The sequence below is a fragment of the Mauremys reevesii genome, linkage group 8 (genome assembly GCF_016161935.1).
Source record: "Mauremys reevesii isolate NIE-2019 linkage group 8, ASM1616193v1, whole genome shotgun sequence".
Classification (NCBI taxonomy): Eukaryota; Metazoa; Chordata; order Testudines; family Geoemydidae; genus Mauremys; species Mauremys reevesii.
Window position 1 is genome coordinate 102766952 of NC_052630.1, and position 19599 is coordinate 102786550.

At 42.5% G+C, this 19599-nt stretch overlaps 1 protein-coding gene across 5 annotated transcripts in view; it reads left to right on the forward strand.

Moving 5' to 3' along the window:
- The window catches only part of STIL (STIL centriolar assembly protein), a 32273-nt gene extending 19762 nt beyond the window's left edge, over positions 1-12511 (forward strand). For all 5 annotated transcript variants that reach the window (XM_039484808.1, XM_039484805.1, XM_039484809.1 and 2 more), the window contains 6 exons: positions 584-1666; positions 3208-3373; positions 4996-5221; positions 7509-7701; positions 8211-8467; positions 11058-12511. In XM_039484808.1, coding sequence (XP_039340742.1) covers positions 584-1666; positions 3208-3373; positions 4996-5221; positions 7509-7701; positions 8211-8467; positions 11058-11889 — 2757 coding nt within the window. In that variant the 3' untranslated portion in view covers positions 11890-12511. The remainder of the gene's footprint in view (positions 1-583; positions 1667-3207; positions 3374-4995; positions 5222-7508; positions 7702-8210; positions 8468-11057) is intronic.
- Positions 12512-19599: the final 7088 nt, after the last annotated feature.

Consider the following 19599-nt stretch of genomic DNA (forward strand, 5'->3'; position numbering starts at 1 on the left):
CAGTCTACCAGGAACACCTGTTGTTTTTTTTGTTGGTTTTTTTTTCCCTCTAAATTCTATTCTGTGCTCCGAAAGCTTTTGAATGGGTGCATTTTATAAACTTAAATACCCAGAAATCAGTAAATACCTAGTCATTCTAGACTTAAGTACACTAACTTAAAATCCCAACGCTAGGGATTTTTTAGCTGCCTGGGCTGGGAGTACTGTGAAGGGCACACTCCATCCTGAAAGGGAAGGACCACGCTACTCGAGCAGTCTTGCAGCTGTTTCTCTCCCAAACACCCATCCCCCAGAGTAACACATTGACTCTGTTAGACACAACATCCGGGCCTCCTTAGTGGCAGGAATTTTGCCTCAGAACAGGGCTTCTACAGAATTCCTATCTTCCCACTCTTGGCTCCCTGTTCCCTTGAGCGTGTGGGGAAGAAGGCTTAATGACCTGAAGCAACATTTTTATCTGTCCCGTATTTATTTTGGCTAGGAGTTGCAGAGAAGTTGTGCTTTTAAAAACGTAGATCAGATAAGGTGACATGATGGTTTCCAAACTAGCTTCACTTCACTCTTACAACTGTCTCCTATCCAGGTTACTAAGATCCATCCTTCAGTTCCTGAACTCTCCCTTGTCTTTGATGGCAGCTTCATGGAACCAAAATCAATGTCTCAGCATATGGAGACCATGAATAACAAAAATCAACCGCTGTTGGTACCTCAGCCTAATAAAAAGACCTATTCAACAGGACCATTATACCAAAATCAATGCTTTGATAACAATAAACAAAGTTTCAGCACCCATGCTAGACCTTCTTCATTGAGAAGGTTACCGAGCCAATTAAACCAGATAACTCCAACTTTAAAACCTTGCAGAGGAAAGCAGCTGCCACTACAGCAACAGCCTAATTGTAGGAGAGTTGGCCTTCAAACAAGAAAGAGTTCTGGGTCGTCTTCCTCTTCATCATCCCCTTCTCCTTCAACACCTCGCAGTGGGCCCTCTCCTGATACATCTGTGCATCAACCCAGGATGCCATCTGAAAGACTTGTATCAAATCCTGATAGAGCCACACAAAGAAAAGGGCAACCTCCAGCAACGAGACCCTCAACATCTAATTCTAAGCAGCCTCCTGGTGCCACACAGCCTCTCCAGTACAACTTTGCTTTTTCACATCAGAACTCAAGAAGACCAACAGAACTGCAGATGCCTGTCCCTCAAGTGCCATCTTGCTGTCCAGCCAGTGTATGTAGCTGTCCACTTCATGGACATATCCAATACAGTTCAACAAATAGTTGGCAAGGACTGGTTAAAATGGGCACCAGTCATGCAGAAATACAATCTGATGTTCCTCAAGAGAGCGCATATTCAGTTTTCCATCAAAATGTCACTTGTCCAAATATTTGTTGTAGTCCAATACATACCCCAAGTAGTTCTGTAACGCATGGGTACAATGGGAAAATGGGGAATTGTTCTCCCCTTGGTAGTAGCTTATCACCTGGGTCAAGACTTTCTTCACATCCAAGCCCTTGCCATCTCCAATCTTGTGCAGCACATTCGGAATGCACACATGCACCTGTCCCCAAAATGGGGTCAGATAATGGAATGATGGGATTATCTCCAGATGCTTACAGGATTCTTACAGAACAAGACAGGCAGCTGAAATTACTTCAAGCTCAGGTTTGTTTGGGAGGTTTTCTCCTCTGCCCTCTTACTCATAGATACACTCTGGTAAATGTGTTCTGAAAATAACACTAACGAAAATAACTTGGTTATAGCTATCTTTTTTTGGTTGGAATAAGGGATCCTGTCAAATTGGGACCCAACTGTCTCAGTAGGCAGCTCTACTAATGATTGGTCTCTGTTAAAGCAAATTGAAAGCAAATTCATTTGATTTTTCTAATTAGATTATTTTGGAATTGCAATCAAGTAACACAGGTAAATATTTGCTCTGCTTTCAGTCGACTGTTTTGTATTACTAGGAGATAGCTGTCTCTACCCGTCCAGAAAGTAAGCTGCACAGTTTAATGAGCCATGAACTAGTTTGGAATTAATATTAATATATGGTGAAAGCACAGTGCATTCTAATGTGGTTTCTTCCCCCATAACCAAATTTGCAACTTAATAGCTTATAACAGACTTGTGTGACCTTTTTTGAGAAGCACAAATCCCTCCATTGTTTGCAACATGCTGTTGAAATTGAGCAGGATCAAAGCACGGGGGTTGGAAGTATGCTTTTCTTTTGGTTGTCCCATGGAATTCCATTCAGGATAGAAGAAAAATGGCAACTTAATTTATCACTTGCATTCCTCTGGAAAATTGTCAGCCTGCCAAAATGGTAGGTGAACAAGAACATTCTAAAGAGCCAGGCTGCTTCCAGAGCAACTATAGCAACAGGAGGTGGAGCCAAGCCAGACTCCCTTCCTCCCCTTCCTCCACCATGGACTTAGCATGAGGTACCAATGGCCTATTCTCTTCCTCAGCCTGGCCCCCAGGATGATAGCCTTCTCCTTCTGCAAGCTAGTGTAATTCAAGTGTCAAGTTGAAGGTTCAGGGTTCAAACCCAGTGGATGATGCAAGAGGAAAGTGGAGGGACTGTAGTAATAACAGAACTTATCTGTTTTGTTTTGTTTTTTTTTTTAAAGAAACTAGGAAATGACATTGAAAGAATATTATTTAGGTTGCAAAGATAAGCACTCCAAGGTTGATGCTAGATTTTTGGTTGCACGTGAAACCTTAAGTCTGCCCCCTTATGCATATGCATTATGACACAGTATTTAATTACATGATCATGTACTGTTTTTCCACAGTACCCCAGCCTCCGTTAGTGAACAGGATGGATGCAGAAGGAGTAAATCTGACTTTTCCAAGCTTTCATGTACTTAGCTTTGCAACCTAAACAAAGTTTTTTAACATGTTGGGAAGATGGGGGGCTTCTAACAGGCATAGTGCAAATAGGTACATAAAAGCTTTTTGGTGTAGTTCTGCCAGCATGACCTTCATTTGCCTGCTATTCCAAGCTGAAAATAGACCCTATAAATCATGCCAAACTCTCTGACGGTAACTAAAATACCGTTAAACTTGTCTTGTATTACAACATAATCAGAATTTGAATTCAGATCTTCAGTAATGAACGTCTGGTATGGTAACTTGCTGTCAGCTAGCTTCCTGAATTTATTATACTTGCAGTACAAGTGATACTCTCCTGATAACTGTTCCAGATCCAGCGTTTGTTGGAAGCACAAACTCTTCAACCTTGTTCTACTAAAACTACTATAGGTAACAATGCCCTACAGTCTGAGAAGCAGTTGGGATTTGTTGCCATGGAAACACAATCTTCCCAAGGTTTACACATGAGAAAAAGTGTGAGCATTGCTGTAAGCACAGGTAACACTTTTTTTTTATTCCTTTTCAGAATGATAATGATATAAACCGGTTCTTAATATTGCTTCGACTTGTGCCTGATTTTCAGAAGTGCTGAGCACTTACCCCTCTAGTCATACTCAGTCCATTGTTAGGGGCTAAGCACCTCAGAAAATCAGGCCTGTCTTTTGGGAATTGTCATGCAAGGTCAAACAGGAGTTCTTTTTGACAAGGAGATGAAGGCTTTGCATTCAACCCATGACTCAGTCACAATAACTTTTTGGTCCCTTTCTTTATATGCAAAATGATGTACATATTCTTGCTTTAGGTGTAATAGTTCTAATCCTCTATGGCATACTATCAAATATTTATCCAGGACAACATTAAAGTTCTCCATTTTTTCCCAATACTATATGTTAGGTATTGATATCATATCCTTCTTCAGGGGGAATGTCAGTGAGTCACACAACTGAAGCCAGTAGGCCATGAACTAATGTATCTGGTCCTAATAACCTTTTTTCACAAGCTTGTGGCTGGTTTGGATGGGGAGATAACTCCACAATCTTACAGATTGGCACATCCTGTTCTTAAAAAGTGAATTTAGAGGGGTACAAAACTAATTGTATTCCTATCTAGTCGTTTCATTTGTTAAATAAAATGCAGCATTTATTTGCTATTGTACATAAAGTAACACATTTTAAATTATCAGAGCCGTAGTAGTTGTTGTTCTGCATCAAAACAAATCTTCTTTTAAATTACAAATAGACTAACAGACAGATGAGCTTGAGGTGAAACTTTTTCTCTTCCTCTGCATTAAGAAGTGGGTATTCACCCACCCAAAAAGCATGCTGCAAAACGCCTGTTGTTTCATAAAGGTGCCACAGGATTCTTTGTTGCTTTTACATTTTAAATTGAAGAACAATGTTAATTTTTGCAATTATTTCATTAACTAAAGGGCAACTTCCTCAGATTTTTTTTTCCCTGAATGGTGTTTTAGGACTTAGAATCATAGATTATTATGATTGGAAGGGACCTCAGGAGATCATCTAGTCCAACCCCCTGCTCAAAGCAGGACCAATCCCCAAATCCCTAAATGGTCCCCTCAAGGATTGAACTCACAACCCTGGGTTTAGCAGGCCAATGCTCAAACCACTGAGCTATCCCTCCCCCCAACTTGTCAATTTAAAAACAAAAAACTAGTGAAAATAAAACCAAACACAGCAATGGCTTTTATTTCTGTATAACTGTAGAGTAGGGGTAGGCAACCTATGGCATGCGTGCTGAAGGCTGCATGCAAGCTGATTTTTCAGTGGTACTCACACTGCCCTGGTCCTGGCCATTAGTCCAGGGGGCTCTGGATTTTAATTTAATTTTAAATGAAGCTTCTTCAACATTTTAAAAATCTTATTTACTTTACATACAACAATAGTTTAGTTGTATATTATAGACTTATAGAAAGAGACCTTCTAAAAACGTTAAAATGTATTACTGGCACGCAAAACGTTAAATTAGAGTGAATAAATTTAAGACTCGGCACACCACTTCTGAAAGGTTGCTGACTCCTGCTGTAGAGAATAAATTTATTGGAAAACAAGTGACCTTTTTGAAACTTAAAATCACAAACTGCATTAATTTTCCTCTGCTAGGTGCTAGCTTATTTTGGAATGCACCATGTGAAAAGCAAGAAGATTCTGTGTGTCCAGTTAAACAAGACGACACTGAAATATCTAAAGAAGATATAAGCATTTCTATTAACACTGAGCAAGATACAAGTAATACAAGTATTGCCTCCTCATTAAAGGCTGTTGACATACCCAGCTTTGTAGAAAGTTGCCATGTTGCAGAAGAAGGAACTAACCAGGATGGACTCGGGTAAATATTTGATTTGAAAAATCTTGTTTGTGGGTTGATAGTACTCGTTCACTGTTTAGTTCACTCGCCGTTTAAGTAATGTCATGTAGAAGCAACTGACTTTTTTTACAGAACATCATTGGTTGGCATCTGATTTAACTAAATGTTCTGTATAATTCCTTTTGCCTTTAATCCCATCTCTGAAATCACTTGTGCAGATGTACCAAATATAGTTGTCTATGGCAGTCAGGCACCTTTGGTGGCAGCTGTAGCTGATGGCAGCAAAACCCCCCTAGGTAACTTTTTTTTTTTTTTTTTTAAATGCAATGATCTTCCAAGCAATATTCTCATCCTCCCCTTAAATCACAAGGGGAAACGCTGCTATACTTAGCATTTTCCTACATGAGTTCTCCACTGCCAGTGTTAAAATTGCCTAAGGTTCTCGGGCTGATTTATCCCCAGGACTAGAGGGTTGGAGGTCATATGACTTGGTTATCTCCCTGGATTCTTCTGTGTTTCACACCTAATCGCTGACTTTTTTTTCCCCTTGTGTTCTCACTGTACTAAGTCAAAATATAGAATCTATTAATGTGGCACTAGAATAAGCCATTTTGATTACTTTTAAACCTCCAGTCATAATTTTACAATGATGTTAAGAAAATTTTACTCAAAGCACTTCCGGTATTAGAATGAGATTAGAGTTTTCCATGCATAGAGATTCTCAATCTTTTCCCGTGATAAAGAATCAAGTGTTTTTATTTTCAGAAGCTACATAAATATAAAATCCTGATCCAGTACATTTCACAGGTGTAAAAAGCTAAGTGAAGACATACCATTACGGTCAGATTAAATTAGATGTCTAAAAATAGTCATACTGGAAAAAGGTTAGTCATTAAACTGATAAATTATGGATTGCTAACTAACTTGGGGCTCTGAATTAGAATTGGGGAAGAAGCATACACATGTAGTTTTAGTTAATGTGAGCATTGGCTCAATCAGTCCTTTTCTAACATGGCTGGTTTTAGAGAGAACTCTCTCGAGCACTGTTTTCTAACTTGGCTTTATACACATGTGAAGTATTTTGATTTCTTCATAGGAAGAATGCACAGTAGCATTGGGTTTTACCTGTTTGTTTTTGCTGGGGATAATGAATTGCTTCTCCTTACAGTAATTGATAACCTGCATTGACTATCTGGCACAGCACATGATTTAAATCTTATCTCTTTCAACATGCACTGTTGATTGGTTTGGGTTCCGATATTTCCGCTATCGTTCATGTTTGTTTCTGGGGGTCACCCAGAGATCTGTCTGGGACCCCAGCATTATCATTCCTTCTGGCATCAACTGTTGCACATTTGTAGATAACACCCAGATACAGTGGTTTCCCCATGCCCTCTAATAGTTCACTGTGGCATATCTGCCTTTCTGATGTGTGAAGACTTGGAATCAGATTCTTCCCTGAAGCTCCTATTCATGTCAGTAACAGTGAAATTTTTCATCTGGACTTCACTTATGTTATTGTAGAAACCAATTGGGTGCGTAGCACTGTGAACATACCATCCTTTCAGCCAGGTTGATATTTTCTCTAAAACTAAAGTATGTGAAAATATCGGTGTGTGTTTACAGTGAAACACAGTAACAATACTTGTCACTAATATTTGTGTTAAAGTGACTTTGAACTAAAAAGCAAAACAAACAAAAGAGTCTTATGGGCTTGAAGAAGCAATAAAGTGCTGACATTTTGAAAACTTGGATGCAGCAGGTGAAACAGATTAAGGCAGAGGGAGGATTATTAGTTCATCTAGTCTGATCTCCTATGTAACACAGGCAACACAGTGTCGTCATGATGAAAGTATATCTATCAGACAAACATTCAGTCTTGCTTTGAAGACTTACTGCTGGGGTGAATTCTGCATCACTGCACGTGCGCAGAATTCTTGTCCTCCACAGACTACTTTGCTTCCCTGCAGAAAAATGCAGCTGTTGGTTCTTGTGCCCTTCCTTTTGGTAGATTAGTAACCAGTATATCCTCCCCATGAAGGTACTTGTATACTGTAATCAAGTCAACGCTTGATCTTCTTTTTGATAAGTTAATCAGAGCTCCTTCAGCCTCTCAGTAAAGCACTTTTTTTCCAGCCCTTAAATCATTTTTGTAGCTCTTTGCTGCACCCACTACAGTCTTTTCAACATCTTGGAGAACAGTAAGAGAAATTGAGAGAGATAATTTTCCAAGATTTAGATTCATAAGTTACTTTCAAACAAAGTAAAAAATCAATGGTGTATTAACTCATTGTTCTGTCTCCTTCAGAAATGAGCTAGTTTCCCCATCATGTGCTCCGAATTCACTGTTGGAAGAAAGTGTTAGCATGTGTTTACAGTCAGGACCCACGGAGGGAGCTAACTACCACATGGTGGCACCAAATGAACCACAAGCTGAGCATGCTGGTCCATCACTACCTAGACACCCATCCAATGATCAAAAGTTTTACCAGGATATATTGGTAAGAGTATTTTAACACAAACCCTTTAATATCTGGCAGTCTTTCATATCTTAAAATTATTTACCTCTTGTCCTTCATGGTGTGTTCTCATAACCAGAATAGGCTCCATGCAATACACTACTGTGGCTTTCACATGGCTGAAACTGTGTATGGTTGTCACATGCATCTCACCTCTTCTCCATGTTTTCTGCAGTGCAAAAGAGAGGCAAGCTTGTGAATTGCTTTTCTTGGAGATTGAAATACTCATTCTGCCCTTCGCTCCCTTCTATGCATAAATGTTGTATTTTATTTTTGCATACCACTTAGTACACAACATTTAGTGATACCAATACTTAACTTATTCTGACAAACAAGTCACATTATTTTCAGATCTAGCTGTATGGTAGTTTGATTTGAAGTAAATATGCCATAAATAACACAAAACAGGATTCTGTAGTAAACTCCTTTGTCATGTTCCTGTGCCCTTGACTAGTTGGTCCACATGTGCTTATGCTTTTTCCCCTATGTAGGGTCAAGTAAACCACTTCTTAAAGTCATCCTCTGAAGAAAGTGATCCTCCATCTACAAAACAAACAATGGTAGACAATGAAGGTACCACATGTCGGAATATTAATGACCCAAAGGAAAGGAGTTCAGTATCTGATCCAGGCCTGACGGATAAAGATAGCGTGATTAGTGCAACCCTTAAGCAATTAAGGAACCTTGGCGTAAAAATTGAATCACCTGACAAAATGAAGAAAAATGCACACAAAGTAGAGAATGCCAGGTAAAGTGTTAGCCTTCACTGTTCGTTCTCTTTAGAGAGAGAGACAAATAGGGACCAAGAGGCCCCAGCAAGCAAGTAGTGATGCAGAAAAGGCCTAATGCATTACCTCCAGGACCATGTTTTTGATACTCGTGTACAGGGAACACAAGCTTAGTCTGACCTTTTCAGCCTAGTTCATGCTAGGCACTACTAAAGCTGTTGGAAGAGAATGGTGGGAAAAGCTGGACATCCAGATATTTACACAGGCACTAGATACAGGATAGCCCCTTAATTTTTCTTTTAAAAAAAGAAAAAATAGTAGTTCTCAAACTTGGGTTGGGCAGTGCATAGCCACAGTGTTCCTGCTATCACAGGTTAAAAGACCACATTATTCTTTAAGGAGTGGTGTTTGATGCTAGATATATCCCAGTACAAAACTCTGAGGATTGCCAGAGGCTTTCTTAACCAACGAAACTTTTAAAGTAAAATCAAGAATCTCTGTATGCTGTGTGGCTGTTTCAAGCACTCCCTTGTCTTGTATTTCACCGGTGTAAGTTTTAGTTGTCGTCAAACTTGTGCATGAGACCAAAACTGGAGGGACAGCAAACACATGAGATGAGGACAGAACCAATCAATAAAGTAATATGGAGAGCTTAGAGCAGTGGGGAACTGGAGTCAATGAGAAGAGGTACAGGCCGGAACCCATGGAGAGGACAGATAAAGGTTACCAAGGAGCCAACCCAGCTGCATTAAAGCAAGCTTTGTTTTCATCTTTATGCATCCTTAATGTGACCGTGTTTCTTTATTCATGTAAACTAAGAGTTCTGGCTGCTGCAAAGAAAGTATAGTGGCAGGCAGGCAGGGGGGAGATGTCTGTCTCAAGAACTTCTCCCCAGTAGGAAAAAAATTGAGAATTGTTCTAACTTGCATTGCAGCGGGTGCTTTTACCAAAGTTTTAAGACAGCCTGTATTACTGGCTGTATCAAACTTTCCCCACAATCACGCTGAAGCTTGTATTCTGTTAATAAGTTCCATTAACATGCTAATAGGTGTGAAACTATCAAACAAACTAGAGGTCTCTTTTCTTGATATCCCTCTTTTTAAAAAACAAACAAACAAACAAAAAAAACACCTCCCTCCTTCTGTCACCTTCGTGGCTGATTGAGATCTTCTTTCACAATTGTCTCCATCACAGTAGGGAACAAGCTGAGAACAAGCTCCTGCTTATTTTTTGGTGGTCTATTTTTTGTTCTCACAAGTCCATCTTTCTGCACATACCACTGGAGTACATAGATGCCTTCAATTTTTTTATATTGGGGAAACTGGATTTATTAATCTGAAGCACATAGCCTGTAATAGATGAAGTAATGAGCACCAGTATCTTGGAGCTTGTCTTCATCATGTATTTTTAGGATTAGACATTACAAGAGTTTAGTGGAGCAAGGACAGGGAAGAGTGAACTTCCTTCACATACTGAAAGAGCTCTTGAAAAACTATATCCTTCCCAGTAACAATAAAAGTCTCTTAACTTCCCTTTTCAGGCTTTTGGAAATGGGTATATTGGAAAAATCTCTAGATGTCCTGGCATTTTTTTGCCATAGAGACAAAAAAGCAATCCTTAACCAGTTACTGGTTTACAGCAGAGGCTGTCTTCCATCTGGATAAAAATATTGGGCTACATTGCAGTATATAAACAATAGCCAGCTCTCACATTAGCGCTTTTCACCAGCAGATCTCAAAGCAATCACGAAAGAGTCCAATATGATTCCCATTTTTATAGGTGGGGAAACTGAGACAGAAGTGCTGTAACTTGTCCAAGGTCACCCAGCAGGTTAGTGACCAAGCTGGGAATAGAACCGAGGTCTTCCGAGTCCCAGGCCAGTGCTCTAACCACTAGGACACATTGCATCTCTCGGTAGCGATCAACTAACTATTAATTAGTTTCTGGGTGGCATATTGAACTGTTGGTCTTAACTTACAAAGCCCTAAAGCCTGCCTAAGGCTTCCTGTCACCATGTTACACTATTGAAGCTGTGATCAGCATTGGATTAGGGATGATTATTCTCAGTCCCCTAGTGCAGTGTTTCCCAAACTTGGGATGCTGCTTGTGTAGGGTTCCCACTGGCCGCGTTTCGCTGCTCCAGGCCAATGGGGGCTGCTGGAAGAGGTGGCCAGTACACCCCTCGGCCCACGCCGCTTCCAGAAGCCCCCATTGGCCTGGAGCAGCGAACGTCAGCCAGTGGGAGCTGTGATTGGCCGGACCTGCAGGCATGGCAGGTAAACAAACAGGCCTGGCCCGCCGGGGGCTTTCCCTACACAAGCGGCATCCCAAGTTTGGGAAACACTGCACTAGTGGATCTTTTTCTGTAATGTAGATACCATTAGGTAAGACACACAATTTTACTGTGTGTGTGTGTGTGTGTGTGTGTGTGTGTGTGTGTGTGTGTGTGTGTGTGTGTGTTAATTTATGTGAACAAATAGCCTACTTAAAAGCCAGATATTTCAGCGAGTTTAGGAGGGGGGAAATGCACTTCACGGTGTTGGTATTCTGAAATGACATTCACACAGTATAAAGCTAAATTAACTTAATTTTTGGTGCTTTGTGTTTTAGCGTATTGGCCTGCATAAATCCTGAAGCAGTGGTCCCTGGATTAAACTACATGTCATTTGTTAATGTCGGCATGAGTGGGTTAACTCCCAATGGAGTTGATCTGAGTATGGAGGCAAATGCAATAGCACTCAAGTATCTAAGTGAAAGTCAACTGATGCAGCTTTCTCTCAGTCACACAAGTGAAAAAAACCCTGAAGATTCATCTTTCCAAAACCCATTACATGCAAATATGGACAAGAGCATGTTGAGTCTTAGCTTAATTTCACCAAACAATATGTCCTTTGCAACCAAGAAGTACATGAAAAGATATGGGCTCCTACAAAGCAGTGACAATAGTGAAGATGAAGAGGAGCTGCAAACTCAGAACTGCAGCATCTCTAGTACTAGCAAGAGTGAAGATGTGTTAGAGAGTAACTTTAAGCCCATGTTGGAGGGCTTTAACTTCTGGAAAGAATCTTCTGAAGGAGTTTGTGAAAGATTATCCATTAACCTGAAACCTTACAAGGAGTCAACTGGAAGTTATTCTCTGTCAGAATCCAATGGTCCTGTATTGAGAAATATTACAAATGAGATCTTTCCTCCAAAAATACTACATCAGCCACATGAGAATTCACAGCAGATTCTGAAGGACTTAAAGCCAAAAACCAAACTTGTAGCTGGGAAAGTAGAGTTCACTCAGCAACCTGACCGGGAGAACCTAGGAAATGTTCAGATCTTCTCTGAAAATCTAGAAACTCCCACCCTTGAGACATTAAATCAGGCGGACAGCATGAGTTCAGTTGGTACCTTTCTCGATGTAAAACACCTCAGACAGTTGCCAAAATTGTTCTGAACTTTTTTTTTCCTTTGGGGGGGGGGACTGGCAACCAGCATTTCTTGGATTTGATGCCTTCTGAAGGTTGAACAAGATTAGAAGAAGCCAATGATTACGTTGCCTTTATAGGTTACTTAGCTTTCTTGGCAACAAAGGACTAACAAAACTGAGTATGTCATACAGTGCTGGTCCACCAGATGCTCGGCTGACAAGGATTTGGCTGTCAGATTTTTAAAATACATATGTACTTTTGTTTACAATTTGGATACATCTTTAATATCCAAAAGGTCAATCAATTCAGAATAGTCTGGACATAAGCTGTGGTCCGATATATTTTTAATGATGCCTGTTTCTTAACTTTTCAATTATTGCATTTTTTTAAAGCATCATTAACATTTTTATACATTTGTGCCAACATTGAGCTATAGGGTATAATGTGTAGGTGGGAGTTTAAACTCAAATAGAATGAACGCACTGAAAGTCCACCCAAGCATATGGCAGGGTTACTGTATGTGGAAAAGCATAACCTTGACTTTAATTAGTATAAAATTATTTAAAGTTCAGCCACAATTGCACATATAATAGACATTAAATCTATCATGAAAACCCAAGAAGGTCAGTAAAATTAGCACTTAATGTTTATACCTTTTTTTGTGTTTTTTTCTACTGAATGAGTGTCTATTTATTTGAAAAGTACACATTAATCATAAAAGGCCAAGTAAATCCATATGATACAAAACTGAACTATTGATCTGTTGCTTATTTATGTTTGATGTGGTGTTTAATCCTTGTTAAAACACTTACAATATAGCAATCACAGTTAACTGTTAAACGAGTGACTAACCTTAAGTAAAATTGCAAGTATGCTGTTTCACATGATTTTCAAACTTTTTAACAACTGAGTTCAAGAAAGACAAGCAAACTAATTGGTTTACTTTGTTTTTCTCTGTTAATATGTAAATTAACCTGTCAGCAACACTCTGGAGTGCATTACTGAAATAGCCTTTTCTTTTTTTTTGGTAATCCTATAAGATGTATTACATTTGTTGAGTTCATGAATCTAATAAATTATTCATTCTTACTTTAACTGGTCCATTTCTGTAATGAGCTTTTAGATTTTTTTTGGTTCAATATTTTGGCTGTTGTCACTAGCTTCACTTAAGTTATTTACAATCTTAAATATAACTGAAAATGGCATTTCATGTACTGACTTTAATGGTACCCTCTCTACCTACTTTTTATCAGGTGCTCTCCAGCCATGTTAAAAACAATTCTTCCTGAGCTCTGTTAATTCTGACCTGCAGCCTAGCTTCTGCTCAGGACTCCAAGAACAGCAATCAATTGTCATAGTCAATAGGAACCAAGCGCCTGATCCAGCTCCCGCTGAAGTCCAGTGCCATTGAATTCAGGGGAAGTTGGAGTGAGTCATAAATGGGAAAATAAACTCCTCCCTAATGGAACTAGAGCCATCTAGTGTCTTGCTGATAAATCAGCATATTTATGCTAAATCAGCATTTAGTTACAACTTGTTTCAATGGATGTTAAGTCCATTAATGGCTGTTAGCCAGGATGGGTAAGGAATGGTGTCCCTAGAGATCACTTGTTCATTACCTGTTAGGTTCACTCCCTCTAGGGAACCTGGCATCGGCCACTGTCAGTAGACAGGATATGGGGCTCGATGGACCTTTGGTCTGACCAAGTACGTCCATTCTTATGTTCTAATGCAAGATGGATCAATGACAGGCTGTGTATGGCAGTTGATCAACCCAGATTTCACCTTGCTTCAGGAGCAAAGAACCCCTACCTTCTTTCCCAACTGCTAAATTAGGGAGCAAAAAAAATTGCTTCCTAGAACTCCTTTCACTTTAAACCACCAAGCAAGCCATTGCTTTACCTCTGAACTCTGAGCAGGGATTTAATGCGGTGAAAAGGCGCTACAGTAGAAGCAGCAAGCTTTGTCCCTGCCACTGTGCTTCCACTGTGACCTCAAAGACTTTACAGAACAGAGTAGCACTACAAGGGTTGGCTAGGGGTTGTGGAGAGCAGGCTTTGTCAACACCACTTGCACTGGAAGTTTTTGCAGTGTGTAAAGAAGATAATCTTACTCCTTCCTCTCTGAATGTGATGTGAACCGTCTCTGGAAGTCTGGCTCTCTACTTGGCCCAACTGGAATCCAGGGCAGTAAATATATCTTCTGTTACAATAACTAGAATAAAAATTCTTAAGAATTGTAAGCTCATACTTTAGAACAGAAGCCAGGTACTAGTGGTGGGATCCATACAGAGGACTTAGGCATTGCAACACTGAGCATCATGGTGCCTAGAAAATCCAAGAACAATACTATGATCCACAAAGCCGAGTTAGATGCCTAAGAATGAGATCCAGCTTGCTAGTTGGGTAGCTGCCTAAGCTAGCCAATGGGAGATGCTGATTCGAAGGGGGTGGGCTAAGTCCTGCCTCCTCTCACAGATAGGCATCTATCACTGCTAGCGGTCTGTGAACAGAAACCAGCTCCCCGGAGTTGGACATCTTAGGCCGGTCGACGCGCGGCCGCCGGTCGACGTTCTGAGTTCAACGAGTTCAATGCTGACGCTAGTTCGCGACGCGTTAACTCGAAGCGACTAAGCGAACTCCGTAACTCGCAGCCCACAGGAGAGTTGAGAGAGTCGGAGTTGGCGAGGTGGGCTTTCGCGCGCCGCGCCTGATCGGTCATCGAAACTAGTAGCTCAATTCAGCCACGTATATTCGAGAGCTGAATTCGCGCGCTCTAGTTCGAACCAACCTGTGTGTGTAGACCAGGGCTTAGGAGCCTACAGTTTTTTGCCGGAATAAGTTGGGTGCCTGTCTTGATCTACACAAAAGAGCTGGAGGAGGTGCCCACCTTGTAACTTTTAGCCCAGTGGTTAGAGCACTCACCTGAGATGTGGCAAACCAGCTTCAAATTGCCACCTCTGGTAGAAGCGGGGACAGGATTTGACAGCAGTGTCCCACCTCTCAAGAACATGCTCTAGCCACTGAGTTAAGGGATATTCAGATGTGTGGATCTTTCTCCTGTTGAAGCTGTTCCACTGTGCATAAATAATTGAAAGGGTGATTGGAATGAGGGAATTGGACACCTCCCCACACTTACTCTCCAAGTATTTATCTATCTGTAGTGGAACATTCTGATTTCTCTGCAATACCAGTCCCTTTCTCAGCAGAGCCCAACTTTCCTCAACCTAAGAGCTGGGGGGAGGAAGGGGGAATTGGGGTGGTAGGTGGGAGTGGGCTGTCTTTCAACAGGTTAGTATGTCTGCTTGTTAACATCAAGCTGTCACTGAGGGTATATCTACACTACAACTAGACAGCTGCATCTGGCCTGTGCCAGCTGGCTCGAGCTGTTTCATTGCTGTGTAGACTTCTGGGCTCTGGCTGGAGCCCAAGTTCTGGGACCCTGTGATAATTAGAACTGGAGACAGTACTGAGAATATGCTGTAATGAGTCCTACATTGTGCCCTAGGGCAGTGAATAGATGGCCTCATGGGTTTTATCTCAATTTCTGCTTGTGTGCAGCCAAGAGATCAGATGCACTTTCCAATTGTAGCCTTCTGCCTCTGTCCTCTAGAGGTAAGTGCCTATCTCATGACCTTTGGCCCTGCTGGATGTGGTTGGTATTTTTTAGAGCTAGCAGGGTTATTTTTGTGCAATTTGTTATAATAAAACTACAATCTTGTCTTCCGTTATACTCCCAAGTGGTGCTAATGGAAGAATAAAAATATTGGTAAGGTATTGGCTGTTTAAAGCAAAATATTTAATGGCATCATCTAGACTCCAGTGGTCTTTAACCTATATATTTCTGTCCATGTTATGACCGGTTGTATCTTGTCAAAGTGGATTGTTTAATGATCAACAAGAATATTTGTTGGCTCTTCTTAGGCCCTTTTCCCCTATTGTCTACATATTTTGAAGCCCCTTCAGAATATGTTTGACGGTACAAACCTCTCATAATCAGGTATAAGCCCACTAGCTATTTGGATGTGTTTAAATCATTTTATTATTTGAGCAATGTTCTAAAGCTGTCATTACTCGATTTCAGAGTTAACATCTCACGAACATTGATGAGGCCATTCATACCTCTGAGCTATTTTTTTTTTGTTCAGTATTTCCCATTGGAAACTCAAGAAGATGCCAAGTGCATTGGTTTAGACTGTCAACATGCTGAAGACTTTTTTTTTTTTAAGATCTCTAGAAAGGTAATTTTTAAAACAAAAGCTCAACTGCTAGACCACAATCTTGAAGCAGGGGTTGACAGGACCCTGAATAAGGAACCTGATCATGTCATTTTCAACCACTCAAAGAAGAAAAAACGGTTACTTACCTTCTTGTAACTTCTTCTGTGAGATGTGTTGTTCATGTCCATTCCAATACCCCTGTTGTAGTAGCCAGCACGAAGGAACTGAAGGGGTGTCAGGTTGGCAGGGCACTACATTGAGCACCATGAGGGCACAACTCCAGGGGACACCTAGGCTGACCCTACAGATCCTGCTAGGGGCAAAACCTTCTGGCTGCCATGCACGCAGCACCTGCACACCTGATTGGAATGGACATGAACAACGCATCTCAGAACAAGAGTTACAAGGAGGTGAGGAATCGTTTTATCCATCCAGACTGGTGCTACATGGGGTGAAGGTAGGAGGTGTTAATATTGCTCTCTGCTGCAGTAGCCACTTGGCATCTCCCCTGAGATCAGCACTCTGATGTCCTAAAGTTAACTAGACACACACAGTGACAGTCCTTTCCCCACTTAGATTATTTTCTAAAGAGGCCAGATGTATTAAAAGGGGAAGGGGGGGAGATAGATTAAATAATTGCCCTGGTCTCTAGAACACGGGCCATTATAAGTCAGGGGAAACGCTCGCAGTGAGTTCAGTGGGCTTTGGCTCTGGGGCAGAATAGAGAATACAGGCCCGGTCTGTTAAATGTGGGTCCTTTCCCATTAGCCCACCTTGTTTTCACCGTCGGTGTCTATCCCTGCAGAGAATACCTTCATTATAACTAAAGTAAAAGGGGCGTTGGTATGAACCTCTCCAAGGCAGATCCTATTCGCACGGCACGGGGCTGGTGAAGGTGGGGTAAGGCGATGGATACCCCTGTTGATCTACACAGTGTGTGTGATAGAGAGTGGGGCCATGGCTGTATGGATCGGGAGGCACACACAAGGCTTGACTTCCTCATCTCCCCTCCCCAGCCCAGCCTGTTCTATCTTTAACGCTTCCTGTTGCTGAGAGGAGCCGGGCTGAAACTGATCGTGCTTCCTGGACGTAGCTGGAAACACGCACAGCAAAGACTCCGCTAGTCGTGACTGCCCCATATCTCCCTCCCCCCACCCCGCCCCATTCACACTCCACATCAAACGCAGGGCAGGAAACCCATCAATCCAGCCCGCCCTGGGACGTCTCTCCCACGGGGGCCTCGAAAAGCCGCTGCAGGGAAGTTGAAACGAAGGAGGGGAAGGGAAAAGGGCCCTTTTCCCTTCCCCTCTCAGCAGTTGGTACAGGTGTGATGGGGGGGGTACGTGGGTAAACATTTCCACGCGTGGGGGGGCTGTTCCGAAGAGACCGCAGCTCAAGTGCAAGCAGGGAGCCCCCAAAGGGCAGCTTGGAGTTGGCAATGAAGGGAAGGGGGGAGGGGAGATGAGTCATAATTTCTGCTCATCCTTCCCCTGGCCAGGGAGACAGAGATCGGTCTGGATCTAGCCAGAGAGGGGGTGGCCGGTGGGAAAACAACCAGCCTTTGGTTTAGCTCCACGCGTGTTTTACGATGTGCCACCCTGCAAGCCCCCTTGCTCAAGAGCCGGAGCGGGGGTTCAGGGAGTTAAGCTCCAGTGCCGAGACAAGAGCAGAGGATTGGGGGGGGCAGATTTGTGGTTGAGCCCGGGGGCGTCGTGCCGAGCGGGAGACCCCTGTCTCAGGAGGCTGAGTGAAAAGCTCGGGGACGGAACCTGCTTCCTGGCAGATTCCTGGCTCCCTTAGAGGGGATCACATCCCCCCTCACGCCCATTCCCTTCCCCGCCTGGGGGGGGGTAATGCTAATAACGAATCAATCGCTGTTCGTTGTCGGGTTCCGCTAACCTGCACGGCCCGGCGTCCCCCCGCTTTCTAGTTTGCGGGTTTGGGGGGAGTCTCCGCTGCCCGAGCGCGAAATGCTCAGAACTGGCTCGCGTGGAGCCACCGGCCTTTGGGTGGAAGGAGAACTGGCCGCAAAGGCGCCTGTGACACCCCAGGCAAACCCCTCGCCTGCGGGCTGGGGGTGAAAGGACCAGGATTCTGGTGGCTTTGCGTGGCCCCGGACCCTTTGTTCTGAAATGTCTTTTCCTCACAGGACTGCTGGTAAAACCCAGGCAGCCTCTACCGATGGTGATCCGGCGCAGAGACACCCACAGCACAGCCGTCAACTTATCCCCTGCCTCGTGTCTTTGCTGATCAAACAGAAAACCGCTGAGATACACGCGGCCACCACATTGTTCCGGGAAGGGGGGGGGGGTGGAATAAATCAACGTTGGGGGTTTAGTGCCCGAGCACTACACGCTCTGTTTCGCAATCATTCCCCTGAAGGTTGCTTGGCCATTCCGCAATTGTAAAAGGCAGCACATGGGCAACCAAATCGCGATCTAATCCTGGGCAAACCAGGGCGGCATCATATATTTGGTTTCGTTATTTAATGAGCCAAAATAAATTGCTGGAGATATTGAGAGGGGGGAGGGCTGTCTGGGACAATAGGGTTTTTTTTAATTTGTGTGTCACGCTCGGTGTTGGAATGGTGATTAGTTGATTAGTAGGGTTCATTCGCGTGTATGTGGGACCTAGGCCTGTGGGCTACACTTTAATACTGAAAGTGAATAGATTGGTATTTCAATCGAGGTAGTTAGCACGTTTGTAAAAAGCTAGTGTGGACCCTTCCCCACACGACTGATCCAGATTTATTCTTTACCTTGTGTTAATCATAGAATCTCAGCGTTGGAAGGGACCTCAGGAGGTCATCTAGTCCAACCCCCTGCTCAAAGCAGGACCTATTCAATCCCCAGACAATCCCCTTGATACAGCGCATATTGTATGCTTTAGAATTTAAAAAGCCAACGTATTTCTCAAGATTAGGGGGAAATTCCCCCCAAATCCCTGCTGCCCTCCAGCTTTAAAGGACAGCGATCATTTTCCACCTGATCTTCTATTTTGTAAATGGCACTAACTTGCTATCTTGGCAGATCATTCTCTTCCAGCCATGGCTTATTGTTTTAAAGAATCAGATTCTCTTCCCCCAATCCCTTCCACCACACGTTTCACAGCCCAGCTACATTGACCGAGCACGATCCGAGATGCTTTTGTGTTTTCCCAGTTCCAAGTTGATTATTTCCCAGGATTTACCTTTTATTTCTCACACACTCCCCGCCCCACTTTAAATCCCCGAGCCCCACATGGATTGCGGAGCCTTTTACCACCCCCTCCTAAACCTGATCAGATTAAATTAAAATTAGAGCCCCCCCATTTATGCTTGCAATGAAGAAATATGGGGGGGGCGAATCTTGCTTAAATGTTCCCTGTCAATTTGCTTTATTTACCCTATTGTCCCAGACAGCCCTCCCCCCTCTCAATATCTCCAGCAATTTATTTTGGCTCATTAAATTTAATTAAGAACCGAGTAGGTGTTCCATATTTAATCAAAAAAATGCAGGGGCATAATAACCTCCAAGAG